Below are 23,270 nucleotides of genomic sequence, written 5' to 3'. Positions count from 1 at the left end.
ACTTAGGCTAGCACTGTGTTACTCACACTGTAACCATTGAGCAACATTGTTTTATGATCTAGATTCTTCTAAACTGTCATCCAACCAATTGCCCCTGACATTGAAGCTTGCCTTTTTGGGAGATATTTGAGCCAAAATATCCTCCAGCATTCTTTGCAAATACATCTAAGATGAGCCCTTCTTACAAGTGCGGCGCCCGCCGCCAATTTGGCTAGTATTACTTATCTGAAGTTTTATTGTGTGTTACAGTCAAAAAACTCCTTGGTAGACTTGACAAAACTAATAAGCAACTGTTTGAGGTTGAAACTCAGCTCAACCGGATTCAGAAGAAGCGCAATTGGGATCTACTGTACTTCAAAGAGCAATGGGATAGGAAAAAGCACCTACAGCTTGAGGCCATGAGTAAAAAGCGACAGTCCTTTTTGGACGAACTTGGTGAACTTCTTGATCTTGAAGAAAGACTTGTTGAGGCACAGTGAGTACCACACTTAATCCAGACGGATAATAATTAATAAACTTTTGACAATACAATCCCATTGTATGATTCAGGGCGAGGTTTAAAGCATTGCAGCGGAAGAATAAGACTATCCGAGACCCCAAAAATAGGAAACAGATGCTTGCACTGCCAAGTACTTTGGTGCTCCTTGAGGAATCCATAGCCATGGTTATAGAAAAATTTGGCTCACCTTATTTTTGTGCAGTTAGACCAAAAGGTTAGTCTGAAATCAATATAGATTTATTTTATGCGAGTTTGTTGAAACTGACCATGTATTCCAAATTTGGCCAGATGTTCGAGCACAATGTCTAATCAAGATTATTTTGGCAAAGACCAACCTGTATAATGCTAAAGTTACAGTGATGGAGCATTGCAGGAGGTCTAGTGACAGGTCAGGTGAGTCACTTTAGGTTTCGAGACTATATGTATATATATATAACATTTCATTATACGGCCCAAATGATGTAGGTACCAGGGCGCAACAATACCTGATCAGGATACGGAAGAACAAGAATGCAGATTTGCGCAAGAAGCTCGGTACCTATTTACGTCTTGCCAATAGCTACAATGAAGAATATGATCCTAACCACCCAATAGCAACTCCTACTTTCAAGGAAGTGGAGCGGATGGAGTTTGGGGACCCCTTTCTAGATTGTGGGGACCTTACTCACCCACAAGAGCCTTGGGCCATAGATGAAGATACTAAAGAAGGTATTCAAGCTTTCCTCCTAATGAATCGATGCAAAGAGGAGCTTCGCAGGTTGAGCAAGGAGGCTAGGCAGATTGTGAGGTGGGCAGTTGAATATCAAGGCCGTGTGGACCGTTTTGAAAAAGATATTGAACAAGGAAGTGAGGTTTCTTTCTTCGAATGCTGAAGATTGCTGTTGTGTGTAGTTGATATATTGGCTTTTTTCCACTGTAGAACTTGCACCGTGGGCAACTCACATAGACATGATGTGTTCATTGCATCATGGGTGTTTGCGGCAGGCCTGTCGACTATGGCTGCACTGGGCCCCCAACATAAGGTGTCTGCTAAGTCGTACAGCTGCCCCAGAAGGATTTGTACAGAATTCAGTGGCTGATGAGACGCTGTTTCAGCAATGGCAGGAGATGATGGCTGGCTGCATCCGGCGGTGGGAAGTTCTTGTAGGCAGAACTCTAGTTGCAGTTGATGAGCCTGGTATGGCAGGTGATGGAGAGGGGGAAGGTGAGGCAGGTTTGCCTTTCATGGAAGATTCAGATGATCCTTCATCTGACGAAGATGAAGGTGCCGATGTTGTCATGTAATCATAATTTGAGGGGGTGTCACACATGTGTGAAAAATGTATGCACGCATGAGTAGTAGATATGCCACGCATGAGTGTCATGAGTGATAGCTAGTTGTTACACATGTGTGATACGTGTATGCACGCATGAGTACTAGATGAGTCACGCATGAGTGTCATGAGTGATAGCTAGTTGTTACACATGTGTGATACATGTATGCACGCATGAGTACTAGATGTGTCACATATGTGTGTCTTGAGTGATAGCTAGGTGTTACACATGTGTGATACATCTAGTACGCATGTGTGGTACATGTATCACACATGAGTACTAGTGGTAGGACACATCAGTATCTTGAGTCATAGCCATGTGTTACTCATGTGTGCTACATCTAGTACGCATGTGTGATACATGTAGCACGCATGTGTGATACATGTAGCACGCATGTGTGATACATGTAGCACGCATGGGGACTAGATGTAGCACGCATGAGTAACACTTGTGTGATACAGCTACTACGCATGTGTGATACATCCAGTACTCATGAGTGTGTTGCATGCGTGAACATGATTTTTGTGTAAAAAACAAGGATAGGGAACTCATAGCACATTGAAATAATTTTAGTGTGTTTCTTGGCAAATTAAATTACATTACAAAACAAAAACAAAAAGAAAGAAAATTTAACCAATGAATTTTGGAAAACAGAAGTAAAATTGGCTATCATTGCGTGAAGTCCACAGTATCACTAGGTAGGTCAACATTCCGTAAGTTGCCATCCTCATGTGAAGGGAGATCAGTCTCATCATCTTGAACATCTTCTGCTAAGTTAAGATCAGGTGGTGATTCATTCTGTACTTTTACTATCTTATAATTTCCAGCCAATATGTCTTCACTCCACATCTTGTAAGTGGCAAGTGTCATCTTCTCAAAAGGTTTCTCCAGTATCTGATCCGTCATCTTGCTCTGCAATGTGCGCTGAACCATAAGATTTACGCCACCTGAGAATGTTCTTGCTGCAATGGTGAGATGTGAATTCGCAGTTTTTGGGTGGCAATCGCGGAGTCCAAAAGGAGGCTGTAAGTGTTGAGCTAGGGGATAAGGAATCTATTGTCAATCATATAGAAATTTGGAGTTCAGAGGTGGACCCGTACTTACTAACAAGCTGATTGAGGGATGAGGTCAAGCGCATCTTAATAAGGTCACTTGGTTGTGGGATCTTTGCTATAGCTCGAGGTTTCTCAGCCTTGATAGTCTCACGCACAAAAATTTTGAGGAGGTGCTTTTTTCCGGAGATGTGAAGCCAATCATCACAAGAGGAGATTTCATTTTTGTAATGTGCCTTGTCATTACGGGTACGAGGATTCCAAGAGCAAGCCATAAGGTGGTACTGAACTCCATACCGTATGTTGAGTATTTGTAACTGCACAAAGGCCAAAAATGAATTGTGTGACGGTATTAATGTGACTGCAAAGGAAAGGGCGCACCTCATTATCAATTTTATCAAGCTCCTTGATCCCTTTGTTCTGGTTGGTGGTAGGAAGATCAGGTCCGAATTTTCCCTGTCCCAGATCCTTGGCTACCTTTCCCAGATTAACATTCTCCTTGAAGATGGGTAAGTAGCGCTGGATTTCTTCATCTGTCAGCTTTACTGAGCCGTCGTGCTGAGCTGGAATTGAGGGTCCACATGCCATAGCACCAAGGATGTAGAAGACTTCTTTATTGTATATGTCCTTTTGGTGAGGTTAGAGATTGGTCCAAAAAGAACCTAGGTGCTGGTTGCGGTCACCAAATCCCTCACTTTGATTGCGTGCAGGCACTTGAGAAACATGAAATTTTATTAGTTTTGATTTTGGCGTAGTATGAGAATGACAGCTTACTCTCTGTGATTGTTGTGCTCTCAATACTGTACTTCAGAAAGGTTTGGTAGATAGTCCTTTTTGTACGCACACTTGCTTCATGCCTAAAAAGAATTATACTTGATTGGTGCTATTCAAATAACGCAATGAATTGATGTAATTGAAGGGGTGACTTACAAAAATTCATTCACAGTTTTCTCGCTACAATGGGCCATCAGTTCAAACAGTTTCTTTGTTCTTCGGTATTGCATCTGGACATTTTTGAGCTCAGTTTGCATGTCGGGTGGGAGACGGTTAGATGTTTTGTGGTCTTTATCTGCAAGTAGTTCATCAATGGCTGCTTCGTCAAGGTCGCATTGCGTGTAGTTCTGTAGGGTGACACGATGAGGATCATCTTTCGATGTGTTCGTGGGTTTGTCAAATTTCGTGGGTTTAACTGGTGCAGGACTTTTCTTGTTGACAGGTTTTTTGACTTTTGTGATTGGTATTTTGGGTTCATCAAATTCAGAGTCGGGGTCAGAGTCAGATGGCTCAGTTTCTTCTTCATCCTCTTCTTGAGAGCTATCTTCCTCGGAATCTGAGTCTGGTGAATCTGGGGAATTGTGTTTTTGTTCACTTTGACGTAGACGCTTAGACAAACGGAGCAAGGCCTGGTCAGATCGCTCAGCAGGTGCTTCAGGTGATTTTTCCCGTCGACGTGGCCGTTTAGATGTTTGGACAGAGGTCTTATGGTCGTCTTCTTCCTCATTCGGTGATGGTTTGACATCGTCAAGGGCCTTTTCGCTAGCGGTCAAGCTTGGTCGCCTCCTGTTGGTACGTGGTACTCCGCCTCGACCTCTACCTCGATTAGGTCGCGTAGGAGGAGCTGCAGGTGCAGGTGAGGTGTTCCGTGGGGGTGGCCGTCTAGAAGACAGAGTGTTCTTGTCTGTTTGCTTCGTGGAGCCATCGGCAGGTTTGTTGGATCGACGAGGAGGCATTGGTGAGTTTGTTTTTAGATTGTGGTAACTACTTTGTCGATGTATGTAATTTGAGTTCTTGAGATCTTGAGATGATGGGTGATGATGTGTTTTGATTCTCCGAGTGAGTGGTGATACAATATGAGGGTATTAGGTTAGTAAACCTAATACCCTACATATACACAACATGTCTGAATATGTGTGTGTTTCCGCATATGTATGCTGCGTGATATTTATGTGTGATATGCGTGAGGACAGGGCGTAAGGACCTGAGTGGTAGTGAGTGATCCCACTGTTGTGGGTATGAAGTGTAGTTACATGGTGGTCTCATAAGGTGCGTGGTGATGCGTGATGCATGTGTGTTTGCATGAGTGACCTGCGTGAGTGACCTGCGTGAGGTGAGTACAAGTTACGTATCTCTGTTCTACAAGTGTAGTTTGATAGGGTTTGTGCAGCCACTGCTTGATTCATGTGGGAGTCCATGAGTGAAATTCGTGGGTTGGGTATGAAAATATCACATATGTTTGCCTTATGAGTGTACGGGTGTTTGATAAGCTGCGTGGAGATACTGTGTGATTGATGTGAATTGCCGTGAATGAGATGCGTGAGGTGAGTATGAAATATGTGTCTCGTGAGTGATTGAGTAACATGTGTGACATGAATGGGTGGCCTGAGGGTGATGATTGTGTGACTGTGTGACCCAGCTGCGTGGAGGTTGGGACTTTTGTTTTTTACTGTTTCTGTATGTACATATGTCACACGAAGCTTAAGAGAGCCTGGGGGGCTCTCATGAGATGTTGATGATGGGTTAGTTGAGTCTTTGAGTGATTAGATTATGCGTGACGAGGGACTTGTGATGTCTCTGAGGTGACCTCAGAGGCATCTGAGCCATCTGAAACACATCTGCTGCCATTGTAGGGAGCCGCTCCAAGGATAAAGTACTCGTTTTCCTCGGTACCGCTCCGAGTTTCTATGGTTTACGAGGTGTACTAGAAGTCCACCATGATGAGCAGGGGGATGATGATGCTGATGAAGATGCTGATGATGCTCTCAATATTGACCAAGACGAAGATATGCAATCCAATTGAACTTCGCTTCACACCTTTGCCCAGCCCAGAGGTACATCTGTTGTGCGGTTGGTGATTGTGAACGAGGAATGTGAATTGAAGGAAGGTTCACAAACGTCACAAACGTCACAATTGATGTCTTTCAAACTTAAACTGTTGAACTTGTACAAATTGAGAAGCCTGATTGTGAACTTTGTGACTTTGTGAAGTTGTGGGTTCACACCTCTTCATCACTTGTGAAGTCTTGTAAATTTGGTAAAAATTCTGACGCTTGATTGTGAGCATTGTGAACATTGTGAACAATGTGAAGTGCGGGTTTCACACAGTCACAATTAATTGTGAACTTTTTGTGAACTTTTGACTGTAGATCTTGATCAAATTGTGATTGTGAGCTTTGTGAAGTTGTGAAGTAAAAATTGTGAACGCTTCACGCAGTTCACAATGAATTGTGAATTGTTTGTGGATGTTGGTCTAGTTGTGGTTGTGAACTTTGTGAAGTTGTGAAGTTGGATGTGAAGTTCACCTGTGAGGTAAACTTTGTCACAAAATTTTCTAGCTTGGTTGTGAACTTTGTTTAAATTGTGAAGCAGGGGTGTGAACATTGTGAAGCTGCAGGTTCACACAGATCACAATCAAGCGTGGTCTCTTATTTGTGAAATGGTGATGCATGATTGTGAAGTTTGTGATGAACTTTGTCACTGACTGTGAACTATGAAAAGTACAAAAGTACACTTGTGAAGCTTGTAGTGGAAGCTTTGTGAAGTCCTTGTGACTTTCTCTACTTATATTTTGGTAATTAGAGCACGGTTCACAAAATTCACAAATAATTTTGTGAACTTGGTAAGGTAAATGTTGGGGTGAAGTTGCACATGTTTGTTTCATCATGTTGCACCTGTAATGAGCTTTGTGAAGCAGAAGATTTGTGTCTCCTTGAGATTTGATGCCAATCTTGTAAGACTCATTTTTGCTCACATTGGAGGGGACTCAATCATCATTGAATTTCACTCTAGAAAAGCAGACAATACAATACAAGAGCGGCAGAGATAGCAAGGAAATTGCTATCTCTGCCGCAAGTCACAGAGAGCAATTTTTGAACAAAAGTGAAAAATTTTCAGGAATGTCTCGTCTTTGATGATTGAGTCAGCTAGCTGAGTGTTATGCTTCAGTGATTCCTAAGGATAAGGATTGAGTCATGATGGCACCTTCTTCTGTTTCAACAGGTTCATCATCAAGCGCCGCTTCTGCCGCCGTAAGACCTGAAGCCGCTGGTTTGACAACCCTTCTGACCTTACTTTCTAATGACTGCGTGGTGATTGAATGTTTGCCATCTTCAATAGGTTCATCATCAAGCGCTGCTTCTGCCGCCGTAAGTCCTGAAGCCGCTGCTCGGACAACCGTGTAATGTCCAGCCTGAATATCGGCCAACCATAGCTTATGAGTTGAAAGCGTCATCTTCTGCAACTTGGTTGATAGGATAAGATCAGTCATTTGACTCTGTGGTGCTCGTACCACGCGAAGCTTGATGCCACCTTTGAATACCCTATTCTCAAGTGCAACGTGGGGGTTTGCGGTCTTGGGGTGGCAGTCCAGGTGGGATAAGGGTGGTTGAAGGTATTTTTCTGTGATGATACCTTGTTAGTAATACTCCTTTGTGATGATGTAGTTAAGTTGAGTGAAAATAAACGTACCAACTTGCGAGTTCAATGCAGCAATGAGCTGTCCTTTTATCTCATTGCTAGGCTGGACCTTCTTGGCTTTTTTGGGACGGATGTCTGAGTCAGACTGTGTGACCTGGCGCACAAATTTTTCAAGGAGGTGCCAGGTGCCATTACTGAGTACAATCCAGTCATTGCATGATGAACTCTTGTGACTCCACTGCGCCTTGCGGTTTTTGGTGTCCGGTGACCACGAGGAAGCCATAAGGGAGTAATCCATGCCATAGCGTATTTTCAGAATCTGGAGCTGGTGGGAGGACATACTGTCAGCTGAAGTTTGTATGTGAATAGTACAAGTACAAGTCGTACCTCGTGATCAATCCTTTGGACCTCGGTGATTCCCTTATTTTGGCGAGCTGTGGGTAGGTGAGGCCCAAATTTTGTTGGCCCAGATCTTTTGCTACTTTGTCATTATTAACTAGGCGTCTATATATCGGTAGGTACTTTTCAATATCTTCGGCTGTTAGGGGTTCAGATTGTGGTTCAGCTGGTGGTAATTCCCACCCGCATGACAAATATCCAAGTGGAAAGAAAATTCGATCATGAAAGATGTCTTTCTTGTCGTTGTCGTATGAGGACCATGTGTTGCCAAGGTGACTGTTTTGCTCTTTGAATCCATTTGTCTCATTCCTTGCTGGCACTATCAGGAGGTGGAGCTTGGAGGGTTAGTACATGTGTGGCAGATGAGGCTTGTTGGGAAAAAAACCAACTTTGAGCACTTGAGCTTTTTTTGCTATACTTTAAATAACATCGGTAGAATGTGTGCTTGGTTCGCACGCTCACTTCGTGCCTGGTGATTGTAAGGGATAAACGTCGGTGGAACCAAACGGTACATTACAGACGGGGGGAGTCACTAACAGAAATTTGTTGATTGTCCGTTCACTGCAGTGTGCAGCTAGGGCCAAAAGCTTCTTGGCTCGGTGATAAAGGAATTGAAGGTTCCTCAGTTCTTTTTGAATGTTGGATGCAATTCGGTTCCGTGTCTTACAAGCTCTGTCATGAAGGAGTGCATCGATAGTAGCGACATCTAAGTCACAGTCTTGATAATTTTCAAGAGTGATTTTGATGTGAGGCTTCGGCTTCTTGTTTTGTTTTCTTGGTTGGGTTGGATTGAGGTGTAGGAGTGTGAGGAACACCTGATTGGGGAATGGTGGTATCAGGTGCGTGTTCCTGGGCCTCGTCGTCGTTCTCCCATTCACCTTCATTTGCGTTGGCTTCGGATGACTCATCAGATGAAGAGTCCGATTGACCCTTGGAGCTTTGAATCCTGGCCTTCTTCCTTGGAATCGTAGCCTTCTTGCCTGGAGCCTTCTTGCGGGTCTGGCGAGGCTTTGATGAGGTAGTGGCGGGTGCTGAGCTGCGTGTGTTTCGTGCTGATTTTGGACCACTAGGACGATTTGAAGGCGAGTTTCCACCTTTGCGAGGGCGAGGCATGATTTTGGTATGAGATTAGGTTGGCGCAGAGTTGAAGAAGTGGGATCGAAGTCGTTTGCTGTATGTAGAGTGTTGGAAGGGAGGAAGGTGTGTGAGTGTGAAGTTGTGAGTCGACTTCATAAGATTGAGGATTGTTGGGTAGGGATGATTATGTAGCTCTATGCTTGCGATTATACAGGTATAGATTTTGTGAAGTTGTGAGGTTGTGTGGATGGATGTGTGAAGTTGTGATCCTGAGTATATCAATCTGAATTTGGATACCGAGTCCAGGCCATTGTGAGCTTGTGATTCGATTGTGAGCAGTTTGTGAGCGTGAAGTTGTGGGGAAACTTATAGTAGTTGAGTGACCCCAGATGCATGGAATGCATCTGAGTTACATCTGGCAGTGATAACAGAGAGACTTGGATGATACAGCCTTCTCTATCTTCGGGTCAGGGCCGAAGTTTTAGTGTATACGAGGTGTTACATAAGGCAAGACTTATACCCCGAACTGAACCCAATCCATCACCCATCACGAAATGTCGCCGCCGGCGTTCTGACAATCGACGGTTTCAAGGTCTTGGTGGCAAGTGTTTACAATCCACACAAGACGCTTGACGGATTCCTCGCATCCGACGAAATCCTGAGAACAATGTCCCTCAAAACACAACTTCTCCCCATCATCTGCACAGCTGACTCCAACCTCCACTCCCCGCTGTGGAATCCCGATCACAGCAAGACCATTGACAAAGAAGCGGACCACCTCATCGAGCTGATGATGGAATGGGGCCTCACTTTACGATCCCCAAAAGGCCAGCCCACCTTCGGCCTGCACTGTGACAACACGCTTGGGACCTCGATTGACCTGGTCTGGGTCAATGAGGACCTTGACGACGCCATTGTCGCGTGCTTCATTGACAACAATGATGTGCTGAACCACCAGTCAGACCACCAAGCACTGGTGACATGCTTCTCGACAGCTACATCTCCATCCTTACCGCCGCAGTCCAGCACCAAACGACTGAAGAACTGGCGTAAGGTAGAGCCAATTTTGCTCAAAACTGAACTTATGACCACTCTCCCACAGCTCCAGCCTCTCCTTACGCGCGACGCTGTAGAACTCCTACGCAGTGTAGCGTAGGCTGAGCCGGAGAGGGGAAGAATCACCACTCGTGAGAGCGGATGAAACTACAGGCGCTGTGAAGCTGCCCTCGTCCTTCAAAAATGATTTCAAAATTTGAGATGAGGCGTCTCTACTCTCACTTCTTTGTCTTTTTAAGGTTTCCCAAAACCTAATTTACACCACACGGTTGGATGCGCAGCACAGAGCGGAGTCTAACACTATTACACACAACTTTTCACAAGTTCGTAGTATAGAGATATGTAAACTCAAGTTTGTTGATTTTTGCAAGGTTGTAACACAATTGTACAGGACTGGAATGAATTCCAGAGCCCGACTCGACCCGGCCTCGACTTGTATCAAGAGGCGGGTTTATTGAATTGATGTTTTAAAACTTCGACTTCTTGACGACTGGATTGTAACCAACTCAGCATCCACCAATCTTCAAAAGAAACTCTACCGGTCTACAACAATAACAACCCTTTTAACTAATTCAAGGACAATAAAAGGTAACTTCACTTCCTTCTTTTCTACACAATATCTCAATTTGACTTTTAATAATAAAAAGTAATAAGTATCCTTTACAATAACAACACGCTAACACTTTATTTTATAGGTCTTTCAATTACACAAATATACTAGCACGACTTGGACACTTAGCGCGATTTCTCTTCGACTGTTCAGATCAACAAAGAAAGAAGACAACACACTTTGATTTGAATCTAATTGATTCGTACACACAACCAGACTCGCACACAAATCGGACACAAAAAATTCGATACACAATTATCGGATGCCTAAAATTGGATGCCCCCCCTTCTCTTTTCCCTTTTGAGCAACCCCCTCTTATACCTTTCACTCACCTGATTTCAGCTCATTACGCGTCCTCAGTCTTCAACCTTAACGTGTTCTTCCGACCGATCAGTCTCAAACTTGTTTTATCGCTTATGCAATATGTAAGTGTTTTTCTTTCTTTCTCTTATCTGTTCTCTTATATCGCTCATCATTTCAAACTCATTTCTCTTTTCTTATCCTCTATCCCCTTCTAGTTTTACTCTCCATCTTCGATCCCAGCCTCTTTCAACTGCAGCCTTCAAACTTTCACCTCAAGCCTCTCGTCTCACTTGCAATCTGACTGTCCTACCCTATTTTCGATCTCAAGTTATGATCTTGCATGCCAAGAGGTGAGTCTTAACTTGATCTCTTCAGATATGTGACTATAATCCATTCGATTCTAACCTCTTTCTAACTTCCTCTTTCAAACTTTCTTATTGATCCTTTATCTCTGATTTTTAGACTATCACCACCTTTTCGATTATTAGGCTTCTTTTGATACTTTCAACTTATTGTTCTGTATGTTCCCTAAGACTCAGTCTTCTATCATCATCCTACTCTACTCTATTTCGATCTCGAGATGCAGTTTTGATCTAGTTGTAACTTTAAACCTGAAAGGTGACTTTTCTATTACCCCTTTCTCGGACTCGAATCTGTTCGATCCCCTTTTTTCAAATTTGCTGTCTTGTCTGTTACTTCAACCCCCAATTCTCGTTCCGTGTTATATCTCGTTATCATGCTTTAACTTTATCAAATAAGATCATTAATGTTAAAGGGAAACCGCGTTCGCCGGCAAAACCCAATTAAACTCCCAATCAGTACTCCAAAATTGAAGGTTTACACGCTCACCGGATTTAACCTGATTTCCACGCGACTCACCCCCAATTTGTTCCCCATTCCTCTCATCAACTTAATTTGTCACCAACCTACCACCCTATCCTCCCACTTTCCACATGTACCTGCCAGAATCCAAGTATGTATCAACACTTTTTACACCATTTCAAAAACAAACAAACCAAGTCCATCATCAATACATTCAAAAACAAATCATTCAAACTTTCAACGGAACAAATCATCAACTTCAAGCTCCAATGACCTTTATTCGATATCATCCAACTTGACCGATTATCAAATCCAAACTCAAATTGAACTTGATACACTTCATGAACAAGTTAAGTTATTTCAATCCCACTCTGATATTGATGGAAATAATTATTGATTTGATGTTTTTCCAGCTTCAATTCTACCTGGTACCACACCACCTATCTGAACTGAAATCAGATCCAACTAAATCAGTTAGATGGCGTAGACCTGTACTTGTACTTATGAATGTTCAATCAGGTTTAGATCAAGTCAATATCAGTCCATCATATTGCAAAACCATTGAGGTAAGTCAATCTGAAACTTTACGACACACAACTTTCCTCGACTCTAATCCTGCTTTAAATGTCAGGCTACGTTCACATTCCCACAATCAGTAGGAATAGCAGGAGGAAGACCATCACAATCGCTCTTTCTGTGGATTTCAATCTGATTCATTATTTTACATCGATCCACTTTGTCCAAGACGAGCGATTCCATTAGAAGAACAACCAGGCTAATTATTAAAAGCAGCAAAATTGATACCATCAATGAGTGATTTAAATAATTGATCGGTCCAATCGATCGATTAGAAGTTAGACATGATGTGGATTGGGAACAAGTTCTGAGTCCGCTTCACGAACAATTCACTGATTGGATCATAACTACAGTTTACAAGATCTCGATCGGTTCGGATCAGTTTAATAGATTCAAGTGAACAATCCGTCCAGAACCTGAAAACGAAAACAACACAACCCGAGAAAGTCATTTTAGATCAGAGGTTCTATAAATCAACTTCAAGACCCTACATCAATACCATCAACCAACACATTGACCACCCCAATTGAATGGTTAAACCAGCTCCAGCCCTTAAACCATGATATCATTCAGTATCATTAGATAATCAAACCCAAGCCAAAGGTATTCTCAGAAATACAAAAAAAAAGATGATTGTCATGACAGAAAGATTGAATGTGTTATAAATGATTTGGTGGAGCTTATCAAACAATATAGAGTTTTTAAATTGATTGACTTTGAATATAAATCAAACGTAAATGATAATAATATATTAGAATCAATTCAAAAAGTTAATTGATTCAATCTAAATCATAATCATAATCAAAATCATTTCAAGGTACTCACTCAAAAACACTTTCTCAAGTTTTTTTGGGTAGCAAATCAAAATACTTATTTTGAAGTTGTTCTTTGTCTAAAGTCATGTAATTTCAGCCTTTGAAGAACAAATTCAATGGCCATAACCAGTAAGATATCCCATAAATCCAACTCATCCAAAATTGACTTGAATCTTCAAAAGCATTTCAAACAATTTGTCAATTTTAAAGCAGGTCATTTGATCTTTCTTCCCTCTTTCTCGAATATACTCAATGACTAACATTCATTTTATTTTTGTCTGTGTATGTATAGATTTGGACATGAAATGATGAATTTTTCATATAAAAAAGATTGATTTGAATTATGGAATGGTTTTGTTTCCATTACCTAATTTGAATGCAAGCAATGCTAAGTCTATTGGACTTAGGTTTAGGTATCATTTTGATAGTTGAAGATCTACAAGTTGATTAGACAAGGTAAATATCAATGTTTTCACTTGGTTTATGTTTTATTCATTTAACTCTTTGGTTTTTTGGAATAGTCTCAATGGTATTGATCATATACTTCATTGACTAGAAGAATATGAAAGTTTTATAAAAAGATACCTCCAAAGCCTAATGAATACAAATGGATATGATCAGTCAGATGCAATGGTCAGTTCATCACCAAACCCACAACAAAAAATAAACGGAAGGAAAGAATTGCAGTTTTTTCTCTTAGACTGAATTTTCAACTTTGTTATTGTAATGATTGAAAGAAATTAAAACAAATTATATCACAAGTATTAGAAATTAAGCCAATTTTAGCACATACAATTTGTAGGTCTATTGAATACAATATATTTATCAAAGAAAAAGTAGTTCAACCTATTTTTCAATTTTCACCTGATCCTCCTAAAAATGGAAATTAGATTGGTACTCGTGGTGGTTTTAGGAAATGAAACTTGGTCTGAGATTTGATTTGAAGCAGAAAAAATGTAAATTTTTTTGAACAATTTTTTCTTTTTGTTAAGGGATTGGTATCAGATCTATAACTTTAAATGGAGGTTCAAATTTAAAACTTGATGTTGAGCATGGTTAGATCAATACAATTATGGGATACAAAGTTAAATCTGGGATTTTTTCCCAGTTTCCCAGTTTTTGTTTTTGGCTGTGTTTGGAACTTTCCCATGGTGTCCCAGCTTCCCAGTTTGCATTTTTGGCTGTATTTGGGAAACTGGGAAACTAGGAAAAAACGCCCAGATCTAACTTTGTATCCCATAAATGAAAGAAAATTTAAAAATTTGTGAAGTCGATTCAAACAGATTATTTGATGCTATTGAACTTTTGTCTTTAGAAAATAGTTTAATAATCAAGGTGAGAAGAAAGGTATATTATTAAAGTTTGTGAAGTTCATTTTGATGAAGAATAAAACAAAGAATATAAAATTGTGAGAAACAAGTTGGGGATTGACAAGAATGAGTTGAGAAAAGATGAAGTTTGTGCTGTTTTGAGAAGAAGACCTGAGTGTTGGAGATGACACGATTTTTTTCTATGTATGATTGTTGGTTTTCTTGCAAAGTTTGAAAGATTTTATTGGGTTTCTCTTTGGGTTTGTTATTAGATGGGCTTCATACATATTATATACCTGAGTTGAGGAAGAAGAAGAAGAAAATGTATCAAACAAAAGAAACATAGATAAATCAAGTCTTAAATGTATTGTTGGTGAAGTTACAAAAACAGAAGACAGACTCCATGGTTATTGTTGATTGTGAATGTAACATTCTTTAACCCAATTGACCTGTACACATTATTGAGTTTCTTCACAAGGATATGATTTCAGGTTTGGGGTTTGTAGTAATCTGTTTTAAGTGTCTTTTGTTTTGTCTGTCAAAATTCTTGAGCTTATTTGTGAGCTCTGATTATTGAATGGGGTGTTTAGTATGGCATATATAAGAAGTTGAATGTGCAATGTGTGCACACCTGGGAATGTTTAAAAGCTTGCATGGAAAGACTGCAGAGTGATTGGTTGATGCCATAAATGCTCACAAGTAAATGTTGCCAAATTGCTGCATGAATGAAATTTGATTCAATGATGCGGCGCCTGCCGCACAGTTGTGCTAGTATCTCCTAAAAAATGAAATGAACATGATTAAGATTTTGGTACTCTTTGTTGCCTATCAACCTGACTCGAGCTTGAAATCTGCTCTCAGTGAGTAAGACTTTGAGCCTCTCAATCCCTTCTTCGTGTATATAAAGGTGAGGGTGATGGTGGGTTCTGATCACCACAACGCGATAGAGGCCTTCGACGAGTCCCTTTGGCAGTCAGTCACGGATGCCCTCAACAAACACTCGCCACACAAATCCTCCAACATGAAGCACAAGGCTTGGTGGCGTCCAGAGATCCTTGAGCCACTACGGAAAGCCACGGCAAAGGCACATCGCGACCTGAAAAAGAACCCTTTGACGGAACTCCGCACGTCTTACGCCAAAGCGCGTAACGCTTTCAACAGAGCCATTGACCAGGCTAAGGAGAACTCCTGGCGAAGGTTCCTCTCAGAGGTCGACCACCAGAACCTCTTCCAAGCCAAGAGGATCGCCTCCGGCCGGAAGCCATCTTCTCTAGTCAGCACCATCATTACACCGGATGGCCTAACATGCACTTCAAACACCGAAAAAGCCAAGGCACTCTTAGCTGCCACCTGTGTGGCGACGGCGCCATGCAACTTGGACGACACCGAACATCTTGAGTTCCCTCTGAAGTCATCTCATAGAGCGTCAGCTGAAATCACACCCCCCTTTCTCCAGTTCATCACTAACGAGTCAGTGGGCGCGGTCATCAATGACAGCCCACCAACGAAAGCTCCAGGCCCAGACAAGATCCAGAACTGGGTCTGGAGGATGGTGTGGGATGTAGTCAAGTCCCACATCTGCTTCCTCTTCCAGTGTGTCACCATCACGGGAATCATACCTCGGGGATGGAAACGTGCGACAACAATTATGATACCGAAGCCCGGCAAATCAGACTACACACAAGCAAACTCATACCAACCAATTGCACTTCTTACGACCCTCGGGAAATTCTACGAGAAGTTGCTGACAATACACCTTTCAGCCCAGGCTGAACAACTGAATCTTTTGCACCAGGGTCACTATGGAGGCAGACCTGATAGGTTGAGCCAAGAGGCCTTGGTTCACCTTACATTGTGGATTCGGGGCGAGTGGGCAAAGGGTAAGGTAGTTGGTGCACTCTTCGCAGATGTGAAATCTGCCTTCCCATCGGTCCACCATCCCCGTCTTCTTCACACTCTCGAGAGGATGGGGATCCACACACAAACCCTCGACATAATTCATGACTTCCTATCCTCTAGGACGACAACCCTCAATTTCAACGGTTTCGAATCCTGCAATTTTGCTCTTGACCATGGCCTTCCACAAGGCTCTCCCCTATCCCCCCTCCTCTATCTCCTCTACAATTCCTCGTTTTTAGGCATCACTGACAGTATACCAACAGCATCAGCACTAGGTTTTGTAGACGATGTCGTACTTCTATCCTCGGTTCTGGACACCCACCAACTACGTTCGCAGATGCAGACACTTTTGTTCAGACAGCAACAGTGGGCAAAACGCCACGGCGCCATCTTCGACACCAAAAAGACTTTTTGGGTTCTTTTCACCCAACAAAACCTGGACCTCGACAATGCCCCAACAATCGACTTCGCCAATTGGAAAGGCCTGAAACCAGCTCCCACAGCTAAGTGGCTAGGGATAAAAATTGATAAGTCCCTCACTTTTGCTCAGCACAGACTCGACGTAATAGCCAAGGGCAAACAACGGGCAGGATTCCTGGCAGGCCTCTCGAAACAGGGCTGGGGAATCCCGCCAAAACTACTCAAGATACTTTTGACAACAACGGTCCATGCTGCCATCGACTACGGCGCAATGGCATGGACACCAACAGAGCCGCCAAAGTATTTCATCGAACAGCTGACGGTTATTGACAACATCTGCGCGCGCAGCGCTAGGTGCAATACGGACGACACCGGCAGTGTTCCTTCGACACGACTTCAACCTCACCCCACCGAAGATTAGACATCAGAGTAAGATTCTGAGTTTCATGGCTTGTTTGCTGACAAAAACACAGAAGCACCCCCTCTTCACGATCATCCAACAAGCCCAGCTATCGATTCCCAAAAGCCACAAAAATCCCTTCCATCATTTCTTCCAGCACCCCCTCTACCAACAATTTGAGGAGCATGCAGTCCAACTCCCGGTTGACCCAGCATCGTCTTTAATCAGACCGCCAAACTACTCAACGGTATTGCAAGAAGACGAAAGACTTGCCATCAAGGACATGCTTCGCCTCACACCGTCGCCCCAACATCTTGTCATCTACACGGACGGCTACAGGATACCCACCAAGAACACGGCCGCGGCGGCCTGGTGTGCAAACACCAGACGAAGTGCAGGTGTGCAACTAGGCCGAGCTCGTACACAGGGGATCTACCAAGCTGAGTACCAAGGTGTTCAACTTGGTCTCAATCTTGTATCAGAAACCGCTACACCACACACTCACCGTGCATCCATCATCCTCGACAACCAGGGTGTTGTCAAGGATCTCAAGTCCAACTCGTCTTCTGTGTCGTCTTTAGACAACCGACACGCTACTTACAAACAACTCCAGTGCATTTTTCAAAGCTACCCACAACTTCGAATTACGATCCGCTGGTGCCCTGGCCACAAGGGCATCCCAGGCAACGAGACGGTCAACAAGATCACCAATGGCCTTGCGAAGAAAGACCTCCCGAGCACCTTCACAAACACACCAAACACTGCTGCGTTTCTCTCTGCAATCAAAGAATGGAGAACGACCCAGACAGAGACCTTCACCAAAGTGGAGATCAAACGGCTAGGCCACAAACCCAATAGTCGGCATCACCTCGATGGTATTGGTGTCCTCAAGAAGCACGAAGTGGCTACTTTGACTCAGCTACGTTCAGGCCACATTCCCCTGAACTCATACCTCCACCGTTTTGCACAAGTGCCTGATCCTACCTGCAGATGCCAGGAGGGTCTAGAAACCGTTGACCACTTTCTCTTCATCTGCCAGCTCCACGCACAGGCCAGAGTCGCTTTTGAGCGCGACGTTGAGCAGCAGGGTTTCAATGAACAACGAACACTCAGGATGAACAAGACACTCCTCTCAACACCCTCCGCTTTCAAGGCCACCATCAAGTATTGCAACAAGACTTGGCGATTTGCCAACAGATGGACATGGGCGAGAATCACTGAAGAAACCCGCCCTGCCAACATCTCTGAACCCCAGGATTGATCCTCTCCCCATACTTCACCGCCTCTCTCATGATTCCCCGCTCTCATACATGTATACTTAGATGAAACAGCCAACAGCTACCTTTCCCCTGACACAGCCAGAGGGGTTTTACCGGTGCTGGACATATTACATAGTGTTTGATTGCCTAGCGGCTCAAAAAACACTTAAAACAATGCAATAAAAAAAAAGGGATTGTTATTTCGTTATTGGTTACGAACGTGAGCAATCCAACGTTTGTGGATCGAGCAACAAGGGCAGAAGGGCAAACAGCGGCAGATGTGGTCATTTCTCATGCGGCGGCTCAGCGGCGACTATGCGGAGTGTGGCGTAGGCCTGTAAGGCAACTTACAGTGATCACGAAGGTGTCGTCTGACATGTGGATCTGGGGCCACACGTCTGAGTCTGCAGGCGACTTCTTGGCCCGACCCGAATTCGGCTGCATGAGACCATTTCCGGGCACAGGAGCCTCCGGTGGTGTAGAACCACCGGATATCGACCGGATCTCACCTTGACCGAGCCCTCTTCTGTAGCACACGTAATCTCTACCGCAAAGAGATGAGCCAAACTGATTCCTTAAACTATTCCATCTTGAAAGATGAAGAGCTTACAACTGGGTTTGTGTCGAAATCAGAACACTCTCAATCTGAACAGAACAACTCCTCGGAATCTGAGGAGAGGGATCTGGAATACGAGTTCTGATCCAAACACTCAAAATATCTTCGCTGCTGCGACTCCAACAAATTCAAAATCAGCACTTTCGATCATCAGGGTTGATGGGCCTCAGGCAGCCGGACTTTATCATCAGATGACTAGTACTATAAGCCCCAAAAAACATTCAAACGCACCTCTACATCAATCGAAATTACCACCTCGTACGGCTAAACTGCGGAGAATTGTCGATCCATCAACAAAAGAGACATTAGACCCCGAGGCAATAGTGATCAACTTTCCTCATCAATCAACTTCGACAACTTCAACTTTTGAATTTCATCTTCATGGATCACCAGCAATCACTAAATCTGTCATACTTTCACTTTCTCGGCTATCTAACTTTAGACTTGCTCAACCTGGCGAATTCACTCAACGTCGATATGAGCGTAGCATGATTCGAGATCAACCCGAATTCGATTTAAATCAGTTATTAGCACTCAAGAACTTAATTGACGCTGAGACTGACGAGCAAAGAAAGTTGGCAATCCACCAGTTCGATGTATGTGATATTGACTGCAATTCCTTCCCTCAACAGTCGCAACTTTTCATCAACATGAACCCTTACCTTGCAACTATAATCAGCCTGATCTGATTCATCTCCCATCCGATCGCCACAGGGACCATTCAAACAAGTCTACCAATCTATGCGCAAAACTTTATTGGAGTCTATGGCTTTATGTGAAGCTATTATAGATTTTAGTGAAGATGGGTCAATAGACGATGAATCAGTATGGAAACAAGGTATAGTGATAAGGACAAAAAATTATAATGTGTTTTTTCATCTAATTTCTCTTTTCTTCACACCAGTTTCGCACAAAGTTCAAAGCTTAAGATCAATTATTCGATCTCATCTCAACGATTCAAATCGACATGAAAAGGTTTTGAACGGCATTCGCCTGACGCTTTTTGGAGCTCCAAATGTTGGCAAAAGCACTTTATTGAATTGGTTAGGTTCGAGATTTATCCTCCCTGTTTCCTTCACCTCAAATCCTCAACTACGGCACACTATCCTAGCTGACAAGAACATACTGCAACTGTAGTCAACAGAGAAGCTTCAATTGTATCTCCTCATCCTGGTACAACACGGGATGTGATAGAAATTTCTTTAGATTTTCGTGAGATACTCCCAATCTCTTCCATCTGAAATAGCAACCGCTCACTTTGAAATTTTAGATGGTTTTCCAATCATCGTATCGGACACTGCTGGTCTGAGAGATACTCAAGATCCTATCGAAGAGATTGGAATCGATCGAGCTAAATCAAAGTAAGCAACATCACCAATTATCAGATAAAAATTAGAAACCTATCTGATTACGCGGTGAATTCATAGTATCTCAAAAGCAGACCTAAGATTCTACCTGATTCCTGCACCTGTCTTTATCAACTCCTCGCACGAAACCAACCTTGAGTCAATCCGAACTTTCTTACAAACAGCTTGCACGCCTTCCTTGATCCTTGTCACCAAAACCGATTTAGTTGAATCAAATCTACTCAGTAAATCTATCAAGAATCATTCAACTCAATTTCCCGACATCCCAATTTGTCCAATCAGTGTAAAAACCTCATCAGGGTCTTCCCCATTTCTTGATCATCTGAAAACCTTACTCGAAACCAAGTGCGTACCAAACTGACAAGATCTTCAACTTCTGTCATTCTGTACCTCGAGTGACTGATCTTCATCGTTTTTCGTATGAGTTTTTTAGCTACGGACTGGGCAGGAGTAATCGTTCAAATCCAATCCTCACATCGACTATCCAGAGAACTAATCTCCAAAAGGTCCTAGATCATCTGGATCGTTTCTTGAAATCTCGAGAGGACGAAGATGGAGAGCAAGATTTAGTAATTGCAACCGAAGAATTACGAGAAGCCGCTTGGATTATAGGAAGATTGATGGGCGATGGAAAAGATGAAGTAGAAGTTGAAGAAGTTCTAGGAGAAATGTACGTGTGCTTCCTTTCTCTCCTGTCTTTTTGTTATTCAGTTTTTCTGACTAGATCGATATGGTGAACTTACAAATCTCGTTGGGTAACATTTTACTTCTTCTCATTACTCATATCACTTGGGTCATCTTCTTGGTAATAGATTTCGCGGATTCTGTATTGGGAAATGATCTGTTCAAATCGATATTGTAGTATGCATCACAGCTTACCTGAAAGAGCCACTGACCTTGTTCAACTTACATAGATATCTCGAACCATTCATGGTCAATACTAACTATGGGCCCGATCCTGAACTCCAAAGAGTGAACACGCAGGGATGAATTATCCAGTACCTGGTAGTGAATCGGATGAATCATGAGTCATAGCGCTTCAAAGTTGAAAAGGTAAGTGAAACTGTATCTTTGTGCCACATAGTGGATCATGTGTTGTGCATACTTTGAAAGAGGCTGAATCCAAACTATACCTCTCAAGAGGCCTGATGAGGTGACTTAAGTTACTGTAAATCTGATTCAGTCAACTTCAAATGGTTTCTACTATTTCTTACTTGAGGGCAGAATCCAAGTAGACCAAAAGTATGATCTTGGTCTGCATTAGACACAGTGCTTGTGGGGGAGTCCACCAATATTGTGGGCCTATCAATCTCTTTCAAGTGTTGCAAAAACTGTCCAGATTCTCTCCAGATTAAAAGAAGACTGAGCTTACCCACCCTTATTGATTCCCAGCAGACATACTTGGGTGTTGGCCTGAGGAAAACTAGTGGCTAGTGTCAAAGCCTTTGGAATTTCAGCACTGTTTTTCAAATCCAATGTTCTTGCTCAAATTCCAACATTTGGAGCATTTGAGAACAGATTCATGATGCTTGACCCAGTTGCTTTCTATACATAGCTTTGTTTCAAATCCAATGGCAGGTTCATGAATCTGTTCTCAAATGCTCAAAATGTTGACATTTGAGCAAAAACATTGATTTATTAAAAAAACACAAACAGAAACACCTGTGATTGGATTTGGAAAGAAAGCTATGCATAGCAAGTGACTGGGTCAAGCAAGGACCCTGGAATGCCCCTATAAGGGGTACTGATCTGGAAAGGTCTGTTTGGAACTGCCGTGGAGTTAAACTCTATGGGATTATACAAAGCTCACTTGATTCTGCCCATTCCTGCTCTCCAATATTGCTGGTTTCGGCCATCCCTGTCAACCTTTGACAGGTGCTTGTCTGTGCGTGTAAATTCCAACATGAAAGCTGAAACTTGAAGTAGCTGGAAATGCAAAACTGTGTAAAATGCCAAGATGGGCCACAATTTGGAAGGCAGAATCCATTGAGCAAGAGATGGTCAATAGCCAATCAGAAGAGAACTACCAAGACTTACCAGGGCTGTTTGACATGAATTCATGTTATGGGATGTTCTTAGTTTTTGAACATATTTAGTTTTTCAATGTTCTTCTTGATAAACACATTCTATCAGTTTGATCAAACAATGTCAACACCTGCAAATGACCCCTCTACTGTCTTGAAATCATCAATCCTGAACACTGCCAAAGATAGATTATTGGCCCAGAGAGCTACCAATAAAGATGCAAAATGGAGCAAGGTTTGAAAACGGACAGCAGTCAAATCTGCCCAATGTGTGTCTTCACAAAGGACAGACCAGATCAATGTCTACAATGTCACTGTGGACACTTGGTCCAGATGAGCTGAGGCAAGATTCATTACGCCAAAGCTCATTAGGACTCAAGTGGGTGATTTGTTGCTGAATCTAAATAATGTATTTTGCTTCATCAATAGTTCAATGGTGTACCAACAGATGCCAACCTATTCAATTACCCTTCAATAGAAACTTGTAAAGAGACAACAGAAAGACTTTTCCAAGCTCAAGATTTACCCCAAAGTCTCAACGCTTCATTGATTTTGGTTGTAAGAATCAAAGCAAGATTGTTTGTGGAAGTTAAAAAAGACAAATCAAAATATTGATTCCTTTGAGATCTTGTTGTTTTTGAATTCTGTGTAATTTCATTATGTCTAGGGCCGCCAGGTTGCAACCTGGCAGCCCCATTTGACTGTCAACTTGGGTACTCAGGTATCTACTAAAGCCACATTTGGGTCAACCTGGCAGGTGTAGGCTTTGCAAGTGTCTACTTGCGCAGGCGGAGGTTGATGATGTCTGCCTCACAGGTTGTTTGAGAGCCTGGGCTGTTTGGTTTTCACATAGTTGAAGGGTTTGAATATGGTTTCCTTCAAGGTATCTTAGATCATAGGATAGGAAAACTTCCTTGGTTCACACTAGATAACCACAAATCAGCATCAGAAGTATGACAGAAGATAAGGAACATGTTAGAAAAAGTGAAAAGAGAGGGACAGAGATACGGACCTTTCTCTCACAAACAAATAATACAGT

General features: G+C 42.6%; 3 protein-coding genes across 3 annotated transcripts; 2 read left to right on the top strand and 1 right to left on the bottom strand.

The window, feature by feature from the left end:
- Positions 1 to 3,732: 3,732 nt before the first annotated feature.
- MELLADRAFT_85081 (uncharacterized protein) lies at positions 3,733 to 4,595 on the bottom strand (the record flags this gene model as incomplete). Its single annotated transcript, XM_007408385.1, has 2 exons — positions 3,733 to 3,748; positions 3,796 to 4,595. 2 exons carry the CDS (start codon positions 4,593 to 4,595, stop codon positions 3,733 to 3,735), a joined length of 816 nt encoding a protein of 271 aa, XP_007408447.1.
- Positions 4,596 to 11,676: 7,081 nt separating this feature from the next.
- MELLADRAFT_123247 (Hypothetical protein) lies at positions 11,677 to 12,257 on the top strand (the record flags this gene model as incomplete). The annotated part of the gene is made up of 4 exons (XM_007408395.1): positions 11,677 to 11,696; positions 11,744 to 11,894; positions 11,959 to 12,111; positions 12,177 to 12,257. The coding sequence occupies 4 exons, from the start codon at positions 11,677 to 11,679 to the stop codon at positions 12,255 to 12,257; spliced, it is 405 nt and encodes a 134-aa protein (XP_007408457.1).
- Positions 12,258 to 18,821: 6,564 nt separating this feature from the next.
- Positions 18,822 to 20,205, top strand: MELLADRAFT_34988 (uncharacterized protein; the record flags this gene model as incomplete). The annotated part of the gene is made up of 5 exons (XM_007408396.1): positions 18,822 to 19,436; positions 19,555 to 19,678; positions 19,745 to 19,888; positions 19,978 to 20,052; positions 20,111 to 20,205. 5 exons carry the CDS (start codon positions 18,822 to 18,824, stop codon positions 20,203 to 20,205), a joined length of 1,053 nt encoding a protein of 350 aa, XP_007408458.1.
- Positions 20,206 to 23,270: the final 3,065 nt, after the last annotated feature.

This window comes from Melampsora larici-populina (assembly GCF_000204055.1).
Source record: "Melampsora larici-populina 98AG31 unplaced genomic scaffold MELLAscaffold_12, whole genome shotgun sequence".
NCBI classification, from domain to species: Eukaryota; Fungi; Basidiomycota; class Pucciniomycetes; order Pucciniales; family Melampsoraceae; genus Melampsora; species Melampsora laricis-populina.
This window is presented reverse-complemented; position numbering and strand designations above follow the sequence as displayed.